Source organism: Canis lupus, chromosome 19 (assembly GCF_048164855.1).
Source record: "Canis lupus baileyi chromosome 19, mCanLup2.hap1, whole genome shotgun sequence".
Taxonomy (NCBI): Eukaryota; Metazoa; Chordata; class Mammalia; order Carnivora; family Canidae; genus Canis; species Canis lupus.
In genome coordinates, this window is record NC_132856.1 from 10,917,154 (window position 1) to 10,932,778 (window position 15,625).

At 54.5% G+C, this 15,625-nt stretch overlaps 1 protein-coding gene across 4 annotated transcripts in view; it reads left to right on the top strand.

Annotated features, from left to right (window-relative positions):
* The window catches only part of OXTR (oxytocin receptor), a 27,090-nt gene continuing 11,465 nt past the window's right edge, over nucleotides 1-15,625 (top strand). The window contains exons 1-4 of one of the 4 annotated variants that reach the window (XM_072785293.1): nucleotides 1-248; nucleotides 667-1,668; nucleotides 2,217-2,321; nucleotides 5,441-5,577. In XM_072785293.1, the coding sequence (XP_072641394.1) occupies nucleotides 131-248; nucleotides 667-1,668; nucleotides 2,217-2,278 (1,182 nt within the window). In that variant the 5' untranslated portion in view covers nucleotides 1-130 and the 3' untranslated portion in view covers nucleotides 2,279-2,321; nucleotides 5,441-5,577. Of the gene's footprint in view, nucleotides 249-666; nucleotides 1,669-2,216; nucleotides 2,322-5,440; nucleotides 5,690-15,625 lie in introns of those variants that run through there. The other 3 variants (XM_072785294.1, XM_072785292.1, XM_072785291.1) reach the window with 3 other exon arrangements.

The following is a 15,625-nucleotide window of genomic DNA, read 5'->3' on the forward strand; positions in this document are numbered from 1 at the left end:
AACTGTCGAGGGCCGGGACCGCGTGGGCTTCCAGGGGCCGCTGGGCTGCGGAGGATCCCCACGGGAGGGGTCCCCGGGAGCGGCAGCTGGGCGCCCTGGGGCTAGGAGGAACCGCGGGGTTGGGGTGGCGATGCCCCCGCGAGGGGATGGCCAACGTCCTAGAGATCGGAGGTTGAGGGGGATGGTGCTGAGCGGGGGATTCCCAAGCAAGTGGCTGTTTGGGGCAATCGCCGGGGGAAGCAACCCGAGTAAGGACTGATGGCTGTTGGGGCGTCTTGCGGAAGACCGACGTGCCGAGGCTCGGAGGGGGGCAGGCGGGTCGCCAGTTTCGGGATCTCCGGCTGAGGGGTCCTGATCAGGAGGCCCGGTCCCGGGGCGGTGGGGAGTGTTCCATTGGAATCCGCCCCCTCCCTCGGTGCAGGTGCCCCAGCATCTTAGGGAGGGAGCTGTCAGTCTGGTAGATTCCGGGGGCTCGGAGGAGATACCCCCAACGGGGATTTCGGGGGGGGGGCGCGGCTGAACAGCCTGAACAGCACCCCCGGGAGGCGGCGGCGCCCCTAGTCCCAAAGAACTTGGGGTTCCTGGGGCGGGGACACCTGTACCGCGCGCGCGCCTCGGGAGGTGAGCGCTCGGTCTTCTCACGGCCGCGCTCTGGATCCGTTCCAGGCCGGGACCAGCAGATCGGCCCCCTCGGAGTCTCCGGGAGCGGACCCCCCGCCGCGCCGCCTCCTCCGAAGGGCTTGGGGGCCGGGGGCGCGGCCATGGAGCGCGCGCTGGCGGCCAACTGGAGCGCGGAGGCGGGCAACGGCAGCGAGGCGGCCCCGGCGGCGCAGGGCAACCGCACGGCCGGGCCCCCGCAGCGCAACGAGGCCCTGGCGCGCGTGGAGGTGGCCGTGCTGTGCCTCATCCTCTTCCTGGCGCTGAGCGGCAACGCGTGCGTGCTCCTGGCGCTGCGCACCACGCGCCACAAGCACTCGCGCCTCTTCTTCTTCATGAAGCACCTGAGCATAGCCGACCTGGTGGTGGCGGTGTTCCAGGTGCTGCCGCAGCTGCTGTGGGACATCACCTTCCGCTTCTACGGGCCCGACCTGCTGTGCCGCCTGGTCAAGTACCTGCAGGTGGTGGGCATGTTCGCCTCCACCTACCTGCTGCTGCTCATGTCCCTGGACCGCTGCCTGGCCATCTGCCAGCCGCTGAGGGCGCTGCGCCGCCGCGCGGACCGCCTGGCCGTGCTCGCCACGTGGCTGGGCTGCCTGGTGGCCAGCGCGCCGCAGGTGCACATCTTCTCGCTGCGCGAGGTGGCCGACGGCGTCTTCGACTGCTGGGCCGTCTTCATCCAGCCCTGGGGGCCCAAGGCCTACGTCACGTGGATCACGCTCTCCGTCTACATCGTGCCCGTCATCGTGCTCGCCGCCTGCTACGGCCTCATCAGCTTCAAAATTTGGCAGAACCTGCGACTCAAGACGGCGGCGGCGGCGGCCGCGGAGGGGCGGGAGGGCGCGGGGCGCGCGGCCCTGGCTCGGGTCAGCAGCGTCAAGCTCATCTCCAAGGCCAAGATCCGCACCGTGAAGATGACCTTCATTATCGTGCTGGCCTTCATCGTGTGCTGGACGCCGTTCTTCTTCGTGCAGATGTGGAGCGTCTGGGACGCCGATGCGCCCAAGGAAGGTAGCGAGCGGGGCGGGGACCTCGGAGGAGGGAGCAGGAGGGCGGGGGTGGGGGCACGGGGGTCCTCGTCCTGCCTGCGCTGCACCGACCGCGCTCTGGGGATCCCGAGCGGCTGGGTGGGGCGTGGGGGGAGTGGGTTTAGGAATCCCGCAGAGCTGGGGGTGAGTCGGGGCTCCATGGGTCCATTGGCCCAGGGACTTGGGGCTTAGCTTCCCTGAGCCTTGACTTCATCTTCTGTAAAATGGCACAATGAGGAAAGCATCTCACCAGGCAGTAGGGGAGTGAGAGGAGGAGATGGCGCCCGCACGTCCTTAGGTAGCACAGTCCTTGCGCTCCTTGTGGGGCATAGGGTTCCGTATGACGGCAAGTGACTTTCCCACCTGGTTAGTGAGTGGTGGGAGAAACTTTCCAACCCGGGTACAAGCTCAAGCTCCCACCACTCTACGTGTACTCAGTGTTGAAGTTCCCTTTTAAGTTCAAGTCGGCCCGAACACTCCGGGCCTGGTTTGGATGCGGGCAGCAGCAGGTGGGCTGTTTGATTTGTCCAGCTCCTTCCGGGCGGAGGACATACAGGGCAGGGCCTCCTGGGGATGTAGGGTCCAGTCCCTGAAGCCCTCGCCTGTTGGAGGTGGTGAGTCTTGTAAGGTAGAAAGGTGAGTGCCACAGGGGGCAAGTGGGGAGAGGGGTGTTGGGGGGTGCCCAGGGCCAGAGATCTTGCTTGTGTTGCTTGTGCTGGAGGATGGGAAGGGGTGGGTGGAAAAAGGGAGGGAGCCCCTACACAAAAATTTCAATTTGACCTGGGAGGCTGGGTGATTTCTGTAGGGAAGGAATGTGCTCTCCTCATGGGAGGACTGGGGAGGTCTGGGCTGAGGGTGGCTTGTGTGGGGAAGACCAGGGGAAGAGAGAGGGAATGGGATGGTCTGTGGGGAGGGAGCTTGGGGGGAGCAGAGAGTGTCGTGGGTCCCGGGGCTTGTGGCCAGCCCTGGGCTGCCATAAGCTTCAGGCAGCTCAGCCTTCATCACACACAATTCCAGTAGCTCCACACCTTTTTGTTTGGGGGTAAGCACATAGCACTGCACTGGGATGCAGGCGACTCTAATGCTTATAAGGGTAGATCAAGGGGTTTACTTTTACCCTTTTTGCAGAAATGCCCCATTTCTAGATGTGATCACTCCTGTTCCCAAAGGTCTAAAATACAACCATGCCTTGGAAGCTGAAATCTCCCTTCATTCAGCCGGATAACTTTGCTTTGCTCTCTTCCAGAAACCACAGAGTCCTGGCTTTACCCAGCCCTCCCTATTAACCTAGCGTTTTTTCTTAGTGGCCAGGGCAATTATCTTTTCAGTTCAGCACTCACTGATCACCTGGGGTGCAGCGGACTGGGGTAGTGTGGGGGGAGGACTGCTGTGCAGACCCAGCAAAGCCAGCCTGGTTCCATGGTGCAGCCTCTGGTCACATCTTTTTTTTTTTTTTTTTTAATTTTTATTTATTTATGATAGTCACAGAGAGAGAGAGAGAGAGAGAGAGAGAGAGAGGCAGAGACACAGGCAGAGGGAGAAGCAGGCTCCATGCACTGGGAGCCCGATGTGGGATTCGATCCTGGGTCTCCAGAATCGCGCCCTGGGCCAAAGGCAGGCGCCAAACCGCTGCGCCACCCAGGGATCCCCCTCTGGTCACATCTTGTGGAAAGGGTTCAGGGGTCCAGCGTGGGGAAGGTGCTTGCTCCTGGTCATACAACCAATTGGAGACAGACTAGAGCTGGGGGTTCCTGCTCCCACCCCAGCTGTTTCCTCCTGTGCCAAGCTTCTGATGAAGGACACAGAGCTAGGGAGTTGGGTTGGGCATAAGTCAGCAGTGGGTATTTCTAATTAAGACATCAGGCTACACCAATTTTCTGGGTGGAAAATACCAGACCCAGGGCTTGAGGAGTTCAAACACCAGTCCTTGAGGAAATGAGACGGATCCTGAGTAGATACTGGGGAGACATACTGGGGAGCCCTCCCTCCAGCCCTTACTAGTGTGGGACTTTGGGTGAGGGGTCGGTCCCCTTCTCTCCTTTGACCATTAGCATCTTGCTTTTAGAATAAGGACATTTCAGTGTTCAGTGCATTTTTTCAGCAGATACTCTGATTCTTCTGTCTTTCCCTCCCCTGGCCTCTCCCATTCACTTTTCCCCCTCCTTCTTTCCCCCACCCCCTCTTCATAGGACTCTCTTGTCCACCCCCCTCACCTGCTCTCCTTTTCCAGTTTCCTCCCTAAAGAATGAGAGTATATGGTCAACACATATCATCATCATCGAGTGAGGTATAGATCTTTCCTACACTTTTATTACTTTTTCTTTCTTTCCTACACTTTAAAAGGCCACCAGAAAAAAAAAAAATAAAAGGCCACCAGACAATCCACGTCTCTGTCTTGAAAACACAGGAAGAGAGAGAGTGAGAGAGCGCCTCCAGCTAGAGTGGGGACCAGAGGCCTTTTAGGTGCACAGGGTCCCCTGAGGATTTCCCCGGTGGGCCTTCAGTACGGCCAGGCTCCTGCTTTCAGGCTCCAGGAGCAGGGAGAGAAACAGATTCTAAGAACCTCAGGTCTTCCATCTGTTCCTCTGCTTCTTTCCCAGCTCAGAGGAAAGGGTGGGTGCCACATGGAAAGCCCAGGTCCCCCTTGTCCTCCTCAGCACTCTGTCCTGAGTGCTCTGAGAAGGGAACAGATGCAGCCAGCAGGGGATTCATGATGCTGCTGCTGCTGCCAGGGGCAGGCACCCAGTCCCCGTGTGATAGGCCTATCAAGCCCTGAGGATTCGGGCTCTGGTCACCAGCCCAGCCAAGTGATGCCTCGGCCTCAGGGCTGCAGTGAGGGTCTGAGTGGATGTGGGCTCTGGGCCCAATTGGCATGAATTGGGATAATTGCAAGTAGCAGGCTGGACCATAGAAATAATGGTGTTTACGGTCACTTTGGAGATACGACTCCGCCTGGAGGCCATTGGCAAGTGGTAAAGAATAAAACAAATAGACTTGAGCTACTCAAGAGATTGGTCAGCACTGTGGAAGGAATGCACAGCCCTCACTTTCCAGGAGGAAGGGCATTTAGAAGCGATGCAAACTATCCAGATCAGGGCCCCTTGCTCCGCTCATCTCCTGGGGAGTGGAGACTGGAAGTTCAGGACTCACTTTGAGAGCAGCCTGACGTTCTTCAGGGAAGCCTGGTGGTGGAGGGTGGGTATAGATAGAGGTGAAGGGAATGGGGCAAATGTGGGATCTGTTCCTGCCAGTAGCCTCATCATGAAAGCCTCCGAGGGAGTGAGAAGCTCCTTACCACTGGCTACAGATCATGGGCTACCAGCGCAGCTGGAGAAGTCATGCTTGCCTTGGCAGCTGGCCTCCAGGCCCTTCGCAGTCCTCAAAGTCCCTGCCTCCATTGGGGTTTGTGTGCTCTGGCATTCTCTCCAAACCCAGGTGCTCCTTTCACACCTGTCTCCTTTGATGGACTTCTTTCCCTCCTACATCTTAGTTCACACTGAGTGCTGTCTTTACAGGACAAGCTCACCTTGTCCAAAAGTCATAAGAGGTTGGCCACAAAGATTTGGGTACTGTGGCAAGGCAAAGTAGATACAAGGAAACTTGGATGAAGGGGAGAAAAGGATAGGAAAATTATAATATAATAATAGTAATAATAATAAAGGCTCTGTGTGTAGAGGTGAGCCACAGAAGGCTTCCTTTTTCTAAGAGCCAAAGCAAAGAAGAAAACTCTCAATTTCAATATTTCCATTGTTTAGAAGCAGAAACAGTGAGAGGAGAGAAAAGGAAGAGGAGCAGCATGGTAATAATTGAGCTCCTCCCCACCCAAAGCAACCACCTGCTGTTGGAGCCCTGCTTTAGAGAGGCTGGGGAGACTGCAGGAGGAAGGGTGAGACCAGACACCCACGGCAGGTTTGGACCAGCCCCCTATGTATCCTTCACAAGCACTTTCTGTTCCTAGAGGAGAAGCTTTTGAATTAAAAAACAAACAAACAAACAAAACAATCTCACACTTCATAGATGAGCCTTTCAGAATAGTCACCTTTTCTTTCAGAATAGTCACCTTTTCTCTCAAACCCACTGATTTCCACGGGAGCAAGAAGATGCCCAGAGAACAGGGTGGGGACCTCCACTGCGTAGAGACTGCACAAGGACCAAGGGACCTGTTTGATGGACCAGGACAGGGGGCAGACCCTGTGGAACTGCATCGTTTGTGCAGGGAAAGAACCACGTGGTTGGCCTGTGTTTGGAGCTCGCTCTGCCTTTTTCTCCTGTGTGTCCTTGAGCAAGCTGTTAGACCTCTCTGGGCCTCCACTTCCTTCTCTGTATAATCAAGGAAGTGAAGCCTGCTTTTGGGGCTGTTATGAGAGTGACATAGTGCACCTTGTGGCACTTGGGGGCCATGTGATCTTCTCCTCCTCTTCCCCCATCCTACTTGTTACAAGTTTTGTTTGCATTCTTGAGATTGAGTCTGAGAATCTTGGCAGGTATTCCTGAGGGAGGAGATGGGTGTATTTCTCCTGAGAGCCGGGGCGGAGGAGGATAAGGGTGGAAACAGAGCGTGTCCAGGGAGGTTGGTATGTGAAGGAAACTTGTTAAGGCTGGACTGTGAGCTTTGTCACAGCAGGGACACTTTCTGTCAGGAAGGCATTCTGTCCAATGCCTGGCATAGGGCTGGACACTCATCGGGAGCTCAGCCTGTGGTGGTTGCACAAATATGAGGGATATGGGAGGAGAAAGGTACTGGAGACGGCTGGGATGGGTGTGTGGTATTGGACTCCAGAGAAATAAGGCTCTTCTAAGCAGCGCTCCAACCCTGGAACTGGCTGCCTGGGGAAGAAGTGAGCACCCCCGTCACTTGGAGGCAACCAAATATCTGACAGGAGTGTTGTACTAGGAGAAAGGTGGACATGCACAGGGGGCCTGGCTTTAAGTGTCTCTCTGTCTGAAAATGAACTTCCCAGCTCCTCCCTTTCTCTGGGGCCCTCTGGTCCCTCCGGCGTAGCCTATCCACCTCACCTTCTCAGGGATGTCGTGCCCCAGTTTTGGGTGGGCTGGGCACCTAGGAGAGCCTGCTTTTCAGGTGACCCACTGATAGTGGGGGAGGGAGGGCAGGAGGAGATTGATTGGACAGATCATTCTCTGTCTTGAAGAGCTCTTAAACTTGGCCCTTCTGGGTATAAATTGCAATTAGATGGACAGTTAACAACCACGCTCTTGTCATGAGGCAGTTGTGAGTTATGTTCTTGGCTGATGCTAATGCCAATGCTCTCCCTTCGGGTTTCTGTCCCAGATGACTTCACTGTTTTCCCCCAGAGGTTTGATTAATCACAGCAAAGAAACAAAACAAAACAAAACAAAACAAAACAAAACAAAACAAAACTCTGTTGGGTGAGGCGTTGCTGCACACGCTTTCCATCTACTGGATATTTGAGGGGGTTGGGAAAAGCTGTGGGGGGCTGTGTGTCAAGAGGTCAGCTGCTGGAGCAGGCCTGCCCCCAGCTGGAGGGCCTCTCTGGAGAGGCTGGGCTGGCTGATCAGCTGCTGGAGGGCTTGGCCCACCAGACGACCCCACCGCTTTGTGCCCTAGCAACTGTTGGAAGCAGAGGGAACCCCACAGGGCTCACCCCTAAGGGCAGGGCCTGGGGCCTGCTGGGGGCTGAACTGTGCTCCTCCAGACCCCATTGCATCAGTCCCAGGGGGCAGCTCTGGGCAGTGGTGAGAGTCCCCCTCAGAGACCTGGTCTTGTCGTCTCTGTGATTTGGGGCCCATCTCTGTGTGATCTCTGGGCCTCTGTCACTCCCATATGAAACGGTGGGGGTGGAACATGACACCCTCTCTGGGCATCTGCTTTGGTGACATAAGGAGTTAGAGTAGTTGGTAACAGTAGCCACCACTTGTTGAGTACCCAGCCCCACGTCTCATCCTCACCTGCACGTGGCAAGGTAAGGGGGGCTTTGACCCCCAAACCGAGGCTCAGAGAGGCAAGACCTGCTCCATGTCCTCTTACACCAAAGACTGCCCCACTGCAGGGCCCCTCCTTGTGGGGCCAGCATTTGCACGGTGGTCCACCACGCTTGGCCTTGGGATCTCCCGTAGAGAGTTGATTCCTGGCCTGGCCCCAGAGCCCTGCTCTCTCTTTGTGGCCTCACCATCCCTACACTTCTGGGCTCTCTTTGCCAACACACACACACACACACACACACACACACACACACACGCATGGACACACATGCACACACCCAGCTGCCTGTCCCCTCATGGCACCACCTTCTCACACTCCGGTTCAAAGCCTGCGCTTCTCAACGCCCCCCCCCACCCCCCCGCCCCACGCTCCCTGAGGAGCCCTCCATCTCAGCCGGACCACACCTCTGTGGGGCCACTTTCCTTTGCATCAGCAGCTTTCTGGTTGAGAGCAGAGTGTCTGGACTTGGGCACTACTGGCGTTCGAGGCCAGATGACCTGTGTTGGGAGGGCGGCCGCCCAGGGCACTGTGAGACGTTTAGCAGCATCCCTGGCCCTACCCACTGAATATGGCTGGCACCTTCCCCTCAGTTGTGACCACCAAAAGTGTATCCAGACAATTCTGAAAGTCCCCTAAGGGGCAGTCATCCCTGGATGAGAAGCGCTGGTTCCCACCCACTGTGTAGGTGTGGCCCAAGCTAACATCTGTCGAACAAGGGCACCCACCCTCGTCACCTCTGCCCCAGGCTCTGGCCAGTCTGCCTCGTGTACCTCCAGCCAGGCCTGACGACTTGCCAGTTCCCACAGGGTCCTTTTGCTTTGCACCCATGGTGATTCTGTTCCCACCACAGGCATGCCCACTCTAGGCTCTTCTCTGGAGACCCATCCTTCAAAGGCCAAATCCAAGTGCGGGTGCTTTGTGGCACTGTTCTAGGACGTGCCATTTACCTCATGGGCTGTGAGCATGATGCTCCCAGGAGCCGGGCAGGACACAGCTTGAACAGCTGGACATGGCAGCCTCAGCCAGCGTTCCCTTTCATGAAACCCCCAGTTCCCCCCAGTTAGGGGTCTCCTCCCTCTGCAGGCCAATGCATTCATTCTATAGTCATTACTACCTCCCAGGGGTCCTGTCCCCACAACCTCTGCTTTGATACCTCAGTTCTCCAGTGAGGAGAGTTTGCATGGAGCCATCCTCAGTCCCTCACTCCGGAACCCCAACCGTGGGATTTACGTAAACATGAGACAGTCAGGCCAAGGTGGGTTACAGAGCTCTGGGAGCAACAGCCCATTTTCTGTCTGGCTGCCGTCAGGCTCTTCGGTCCTGATATGTAGCACAATGGAGCAGCAGCAGTGACCTTGGGCAGTTGACAAACCTGCCTGGAGCCCAGTTTTCTGGAATTAAGATAGGGTTTAGGCGTGTGCAGGATGGGCTGTGGCTGCCAGTAGCACAGTGCCTGGCACATAGTAAGTGCTCAATCAATGTCTGCTTTAAAAAGCAGAGCAATTCCAAGACTCTCAGGTCCTGGGCTGGGTCGGTGCAGTTGGGTGGGAGCTGCTGTGAGCTCAGGAGCACCGCTCCTCTTAGCAGAGGGGCTGCAGTTGCAGGAGAGGACTGGTAGCAAGCCTGTGGGTACTTCGAACCAGTGTTAAGAGGTAAAGAGAGGGGGCGCCTGGGTGGCTCAGTCAGTTAGGTGTCTGCCTTCATTTCAGATCTTGAGCCCCACGTCGGGGTCCCCACTCACGGGGAGTCTGTTTCTTCCTATTCCTCTCCCTATTTGCGCTCTCTCTAATTCTCTCTCCAATAAATAAAATTAAAAAAAAAAAAAGGTAAAGAGAATCTAAAGCCTTACCTGGAGGAGGCAGCAGGAGGGGTGGTAGGAAGGTTCTAGTTCTGGGTTTTAGAAATCTCGGGGACCCTTGCATAAGGGGTGGGTAGGAAGGGGGTGTAATCAGGCCTTCGAGAGTCCCAGCCCCTCCTTCCTGCCATCCTGATTCCTGGCCACGGAGGGGCATCCTCTGCCAGAGTCTGCCGTCCTGCTCTGCAGGGAGCTGGCACTTCCTGCCTGTTGCCAGATGCTCCAGTACCACGGGCCTCTGCCCTCTGTGGCCCACACCTCACCCCATAATGATCACTCTTGCTTATTCCATTTCTCTCCACCAGAACTTGGTATCTGAGTGTGAGCCTGGTTTTCCTAGAGGGAATTGCATCAGAGTCCACTCACAGTGGTAGAGCCACCTCCTATTGTCAAGCAGGGAGATGGCCCTTTTGCCTGTCAGCCTGCCAGCGGCAGTTATATCAGGACTTCCTGTCTGCTAATTTCATGCTTCAGTTCAGTCCCTTATAGAATTTTTCCTATTTTCCATACATGACACGCAGTCCCCAGCCACAAGTCTGAAAACCTAAGTAATGACAACATGGAGGGATGATGAAGGAGAGAGGTCTTTACTATCGATATTTGTCACCCCCAGGTGTCACCCTCAGGAGGCATTAGTTGATTCTGTCTCCCTGGAGGAAAAAAATCAAGAGGGTTTCAGAGAGGAAGCAACATTTGAAAAGGGTTTCCAAGGATGAGTAGGAGCTGTCTGTGCAAAGTAGCACATCCCATGTTGAGATCATCCAGCAGTTACTTTATTATTATCTTTCTCCCTCCTGGAGGGATACTTTTAAAACTGCACTGAGCACACAAATCACCTGGGGGGATTTTGTTAAAATGCAGATTCTAGGGACGCCCTGGGTGGCTCAGTGGTTGAGCATCTGCCTTTGGCTCAGGGCGTGATCCCGGGGTCCTGGGATCGAGTCCTGCATTGGGCTCCCCGCGGGGAGCCTGCATCTCCCTCTGCCTGTGTCTCTGCCTCTTTCTGCATCTCTTGTGAATAAATAAATAAATAAAATCTTTTTTTAAAAATGCAGTTTCTGATTAAGGAGGTCTGGGAGGGAGCCCAAGAGTCTGCATTTTTACCAAGCATCCAGGTGATGCCTCTGCAGGTGGCCTGTTGACTACATACTGAGTAGGAGGTCTTTTATAGTTTACCTCTTTTTAAAAGTTTTTTTTTTTATTTTTTAAGATTTTATTTATTTATTCATGAGAGACACACACACACAGAAAGGCGGCGCTAAACCGCTGAGCCACCCAGGCTGCCCTATAGTTTACCTCTTTTATCAAAATGGCTGAAGTTGGCTGCAGGGCCTGTCATTCCCTGCAGAGTAGAGAAGGGCTGGTTGTTTTCCAAAAGGCCCCAGCTCTTCTGCATCTAGAATGTGGTCGGTTTTATTCTTTACATCCAGCCCAGTGAGCCCAGATTTGGGCAGGACATACTAGAAGCTCACCTAAAGCTCTGTAGCCCACAAATTTGGCTCTGAATCCTGGCTTTATGATACATGGGGCCATCAGACATCTGTGAATTTTTAAACAATTCCAATGTTGTAAAATGGTGGTCTTTTCAAAGAAGGCACTCTGTGATACATACTAGTATTCGATCTTTATATAAGTGCACTTTCAAAAAGTCATTAAACAAAAAGTCTTCTGTAGACTATAGTTTTCAAATTCTTACACAGCCCCTATAGGAATAAGGTACTTAGACCCAAATTCCCAATCCCCTGGTAGGGGGTTCTTGAACCGAGCAATTGGTTTCTGGAGTGAGGGCCTCTTCCAAAAGTTAATAGGCTTGATTCGATTCAGATGAGAGATGTTAGCTAAGCCATAGGTCTTTGAAGTGTATGTGAAATGCATTGGTTGCCTCAGGCACGACGTAGCTGAGAGGCCGTGGCCGGCTGCCCTGCCCGTCAGCTGTTCGGGCTAATTTGGGCCTGGGTGACACGGTGGAGGGGGTGCCGGGAAATCCGGACATGGGAGTTCTTGGGGCCTGAGTAAAGCCAGGCTCGTAGGCGGGTGGAACGCTTTGGGGCATGCCGTCCTCGTCCTCAAGTGGCCCTCTGCCCCCCACCCCTCCATGAATCACAGCGCTGAGTGGAAATACCGACTTGGTCCTGTCTCCTGGGGGTGACACTTGCCCAGCAGGGGATTTGGCTTTGGGCGGGTGGCCATATCTGCTCACATCTCTTGCTTGGAGCCTAGGAGATCTTGAAGATCAACCCTTGAAGATCTTGAAGACCGTGGTCCCCAGCCTTGGGCCCACCAGCCTATTCCCCAGTGCTGCACCTCTTTAATAGAGTGCCTGTCTTTTTTTTTTTTTTTTTTTTTTTTAAGATTTTATGTATTTATTCATGAGAGTCAGAGAGAGAGAGAGAGAGAGGCAGAGGCAGAAACAGGCTCCATGCAGGAGCCCGATGCGGGACTTGATCCCGAGACTCCAGGATCATGCCCTGGGCCATAGGCAGGCGCCAAACCGCTGAGCCACCCAGGGATCCCCCGAGTGCCCGTCTTATACGTCTGTTTCTCCCTCGAGGGCAGGTCCCCAGGGCTGGTGCTGTGGTAGCGGGCCCAGGGCATGAAAGGATGCTGGAATATCTGACCTCCTCTTCCTCTTCCTCCGAGAAAAGCCCTAAGCTGGTGGCCATGCAGGTGTGAGGACCAGTCCCTGGACCAGTGCCTCCCACCAGCCCTCACTTTTTGGCAAGGACCAGAGAGAGCAGTTTGCACCACTCAGGGCTCTGTGCTGGGGAGGGATGTTATTTTTATGGGGAGCACAGGGTGGAATAGATAGGGTCCCAGCAGAGACCCTGAAATCCTGCTCTCCATAGGTTGTGGCCACCTTCCCTTTTGGGTTTCTTAGTCACTGGCTGGGGAAGCTTTTCCAAATGGACCATCAGGAGTTCCTTTGGGGGTCACATCATCCAACCCCAGGGCTTTGATTTTTTTTAAGATTTTATTTATTTATTCATGAGAGACACACACAGAGAGGCAGAGACACAGGCAGAGGGAGAAGCAGGCTGCACGCAGGGGGCCCGACGTGGGACTGCATCCGAGGACCCTAGGATCACAACCTGAACTGAAGGCAGACGCTCAACCACTGAGCCACCCAGGCGTCCCGGTTTTGTTTTTGTTTTTTTCTTTTTTAAATCTTGGAAGTCATGGAAAAAGGGGCAAAAGACAATTTCTTTAGTAGACTTGGGATCAGGAGCCTCCAAACTTTGGGCTCTAAAAAATGATGCAGTCGGTCATATCTCATATCTGTGAATAATGATACCAATCACGTGAGTAAACACTGCCATTCACAAAGCCCTTTTCACTTTTTCCTCCCAGTTTTCTCAGAGTCCTTGCAAGAGTCACCTCCAATTCACAGATAAGGATGTTAAGGCTCATAGGGTAGATGTGGCTCAGAGAAGGGTTAGGTGGAGGATTCAGACCCCAAGGGTTTGTATCTGAATCCCATGTCCCTGGTTCCTCCCTCCCATCTTTGGGGCGCCCCTGGGGCCCCTCTCTGCCATCCTCCTGGCCCAGAGGAGGTGCGGGCTGCAGACCACACCTTTGGAGGTATCCGTGGATTCTGACTTCCAGCTCCTCCTTTAATGAGTTCTGACTTCATTGCTCTGCTTCGTCCAAAGTGTGGGCAGGGACCAGTGTTGGAGCTTGGTCCAGGGACGGCCCTTCAGAGAAGGAAGCCTCAATTAAGGCAAAGGGGGTGGACCTTTGTACGTTTGCATGGACTGGTCATCGGATGTAGGCTGCTCCTGGGACAGGGTGTTCCTCTCTGGCCAAAGGCAGTGCCCTGAAAGGAACTCGGCGAGGAGCCTCACTGGCCAGCTCCCTGGCAGCTGGGGAATGAGCCCCTGGGTCCTAAGGCGGGACCTGGGATCCGGGCACCAGGGCATCCGCTGAGAACCTGCAAGACCCAACTGGAGGCAGCACCACTGAGTCACCTTTTTAATCAGTGCCTCACCAGCAGCTACCCCGTGGGCAGTGTGTTTTGAAAGAAGACAGTCCTGGGGCAACCGGGTGGCTCAGTCGGTCGAGTGGCTGACTCTTGATTTCGGCTCAGGTCCTGATCTCAGGGTCGTGAGATCGAGTCCTGCGTCAGGCTCTGCGCTCAGCAGGGAGCCTGCTTGAGATTTCTCCCCCTCCATCTCCCTGTACCTGGCCCCCCTGCTCACCCCCACCCCGCTTTCAAATCAATTAATTAAAAAAAAGGAAGAAAGAAGACAGTCCCCACGGTAAGGATTTCAGTATAGAAGAACCCCCAGAGGGCGGCATGCCCCAAAGGCTGGAGCCAGAAGGCAGTGAGCAGCGAGGAGAGGGCAGAGACAGCAGCTTTCCCCAGCTGCGGATGTTTGAACAGATCTTGGCACTGGAATCTACAGGGCAGGATCTGGCATTCCCAGGACCCCAAGCAAGACGGAATAAGGCAAGAGCATTCTCTATCGCTAGTCCATTGTTTTAGGACACCTTTGACTTTGCGGAGTCCAGAAGCCCTCCCTGAAGATGCCCATTATTTCAGTCTGTTTAAATCCGTCAGGAAATCACAAGCTAGCTGAATAGGGCAGATAAGCTTGTTGGTGACACTGTGGTGCGGGCCTTTAGAGCCAGGAAACGAATCTACGCATGAGCTGACCTTCTTGGCCCCGCAGTCTAGCCCGAGAGCTACGCCGGACAGGCACTGCCATGTGGCAGTGCAGCTTCCAGAAGCTCAGCCTATGGGCCCTGTGTCCTGTGCCCCACCCTGGGCTATCTCAGATTCCAAGACACAGCCCAGCCCCGGGAGCAGCCTCTCCCCATTGTTTTGCGCAGGTTGTTATCCTTACTGGGCTGGGCGTGTACACGTCATGGTGTAGTGACAATAGCACTGGCTAAGTTTATGAAGTTTTTACTTTTATTGAGCACCAGGAATCATGATGAGTACTTGGCGTCCTGTCTAATGGACCTGGGGAGTGATTCTGGAAAGAAGTTCTTTTTATTACTCCCATTTCACAGATGGAGACACTGAGGTTAAGAGAGGTTAGGTGACTCCTCACCCTAGAACACACAGGTGCAAAGTGACAGAGCCAGGATTTGTGCCGTGCCTGGGTAACTTGAAAGCAAAGCCACCACCCGGTTCGTCTCGTGGTAGCATGTGGAGAAGTGGGCTGGGCTTGCTCTGTGGGTTTCCCCCTGACCTTCTGAGCCCCTCTCAATGGTTTTTAACATCTGACCTCCTACAGGCATCAGGGATTGGCTAATGTCCTGTAAAGGCCCAGGCAGTAATTGTTTGAGGCTTGTGGGTACAAGGTCTCGGTAGCGGGTACTCAGCTTTGTCCTTTTTGTACAGAAGCTGCCATAGACGAGGTATGATTGAATGGGTGTGGGCTGTGTTCCAGTAGAACTTTATTTAGAAAAATAAGCATCAGGTGGGAGCTGGCCCCCATAGGCCAAGCTATGTATTTTGCTGGTCCCTGGTCTAGAACAGGGGTCATTTCTGACAGGAATGAATGGTGGGGATCTGAAAGGAGGTAGTGTGTTTCCCATCCTAGATGTACTTAGATTATAAAAGAGCATCACTGGGAACAGCCAGTACCTAGTCTCCATGGACAATCATGTCTGTGTGGAAGAAAGGGTAGTTGCTCTCTGTCCTTCAAATCATAGCAGAAGAGCCATTGCCTGGCAAGCCTGTGTCTTTGCTTTGGGACTGAGAGGATTCATTAACTGGTACCAACCTGACATGTGTGAATGCTGATCTCGTTCGAAAAGGATTGACCTCATTAATTTCAGGTAGGAACACACAGGGGAACTTGTGTGTCCCTGGGGAAGTCACTTCCCTTCTGAGCTTCTGTCTCCTCACAGATAAAATGGGGATGAGGGGATCCCTGGGTGGCTCAGTGGTTTAGCGCCGCCTTCAGCCCAGGGTGTGATCCTGGAGTCCCAGGATCGAGTCCCACATCGGGATCCCTGCACAGAGCCTGCTTCTCCCTCTGCCTGTGCCTCTGCCTCTCTCTCTCTCTCTCTCTCTCTCTCTGTGTCTCTCATGAATAAATAAATAAAATCTTAAAAAAAATGGGGATGAGTCTGCTTTAAAAACCACAGGGTAGGGACACCTGGGTGGCTCAG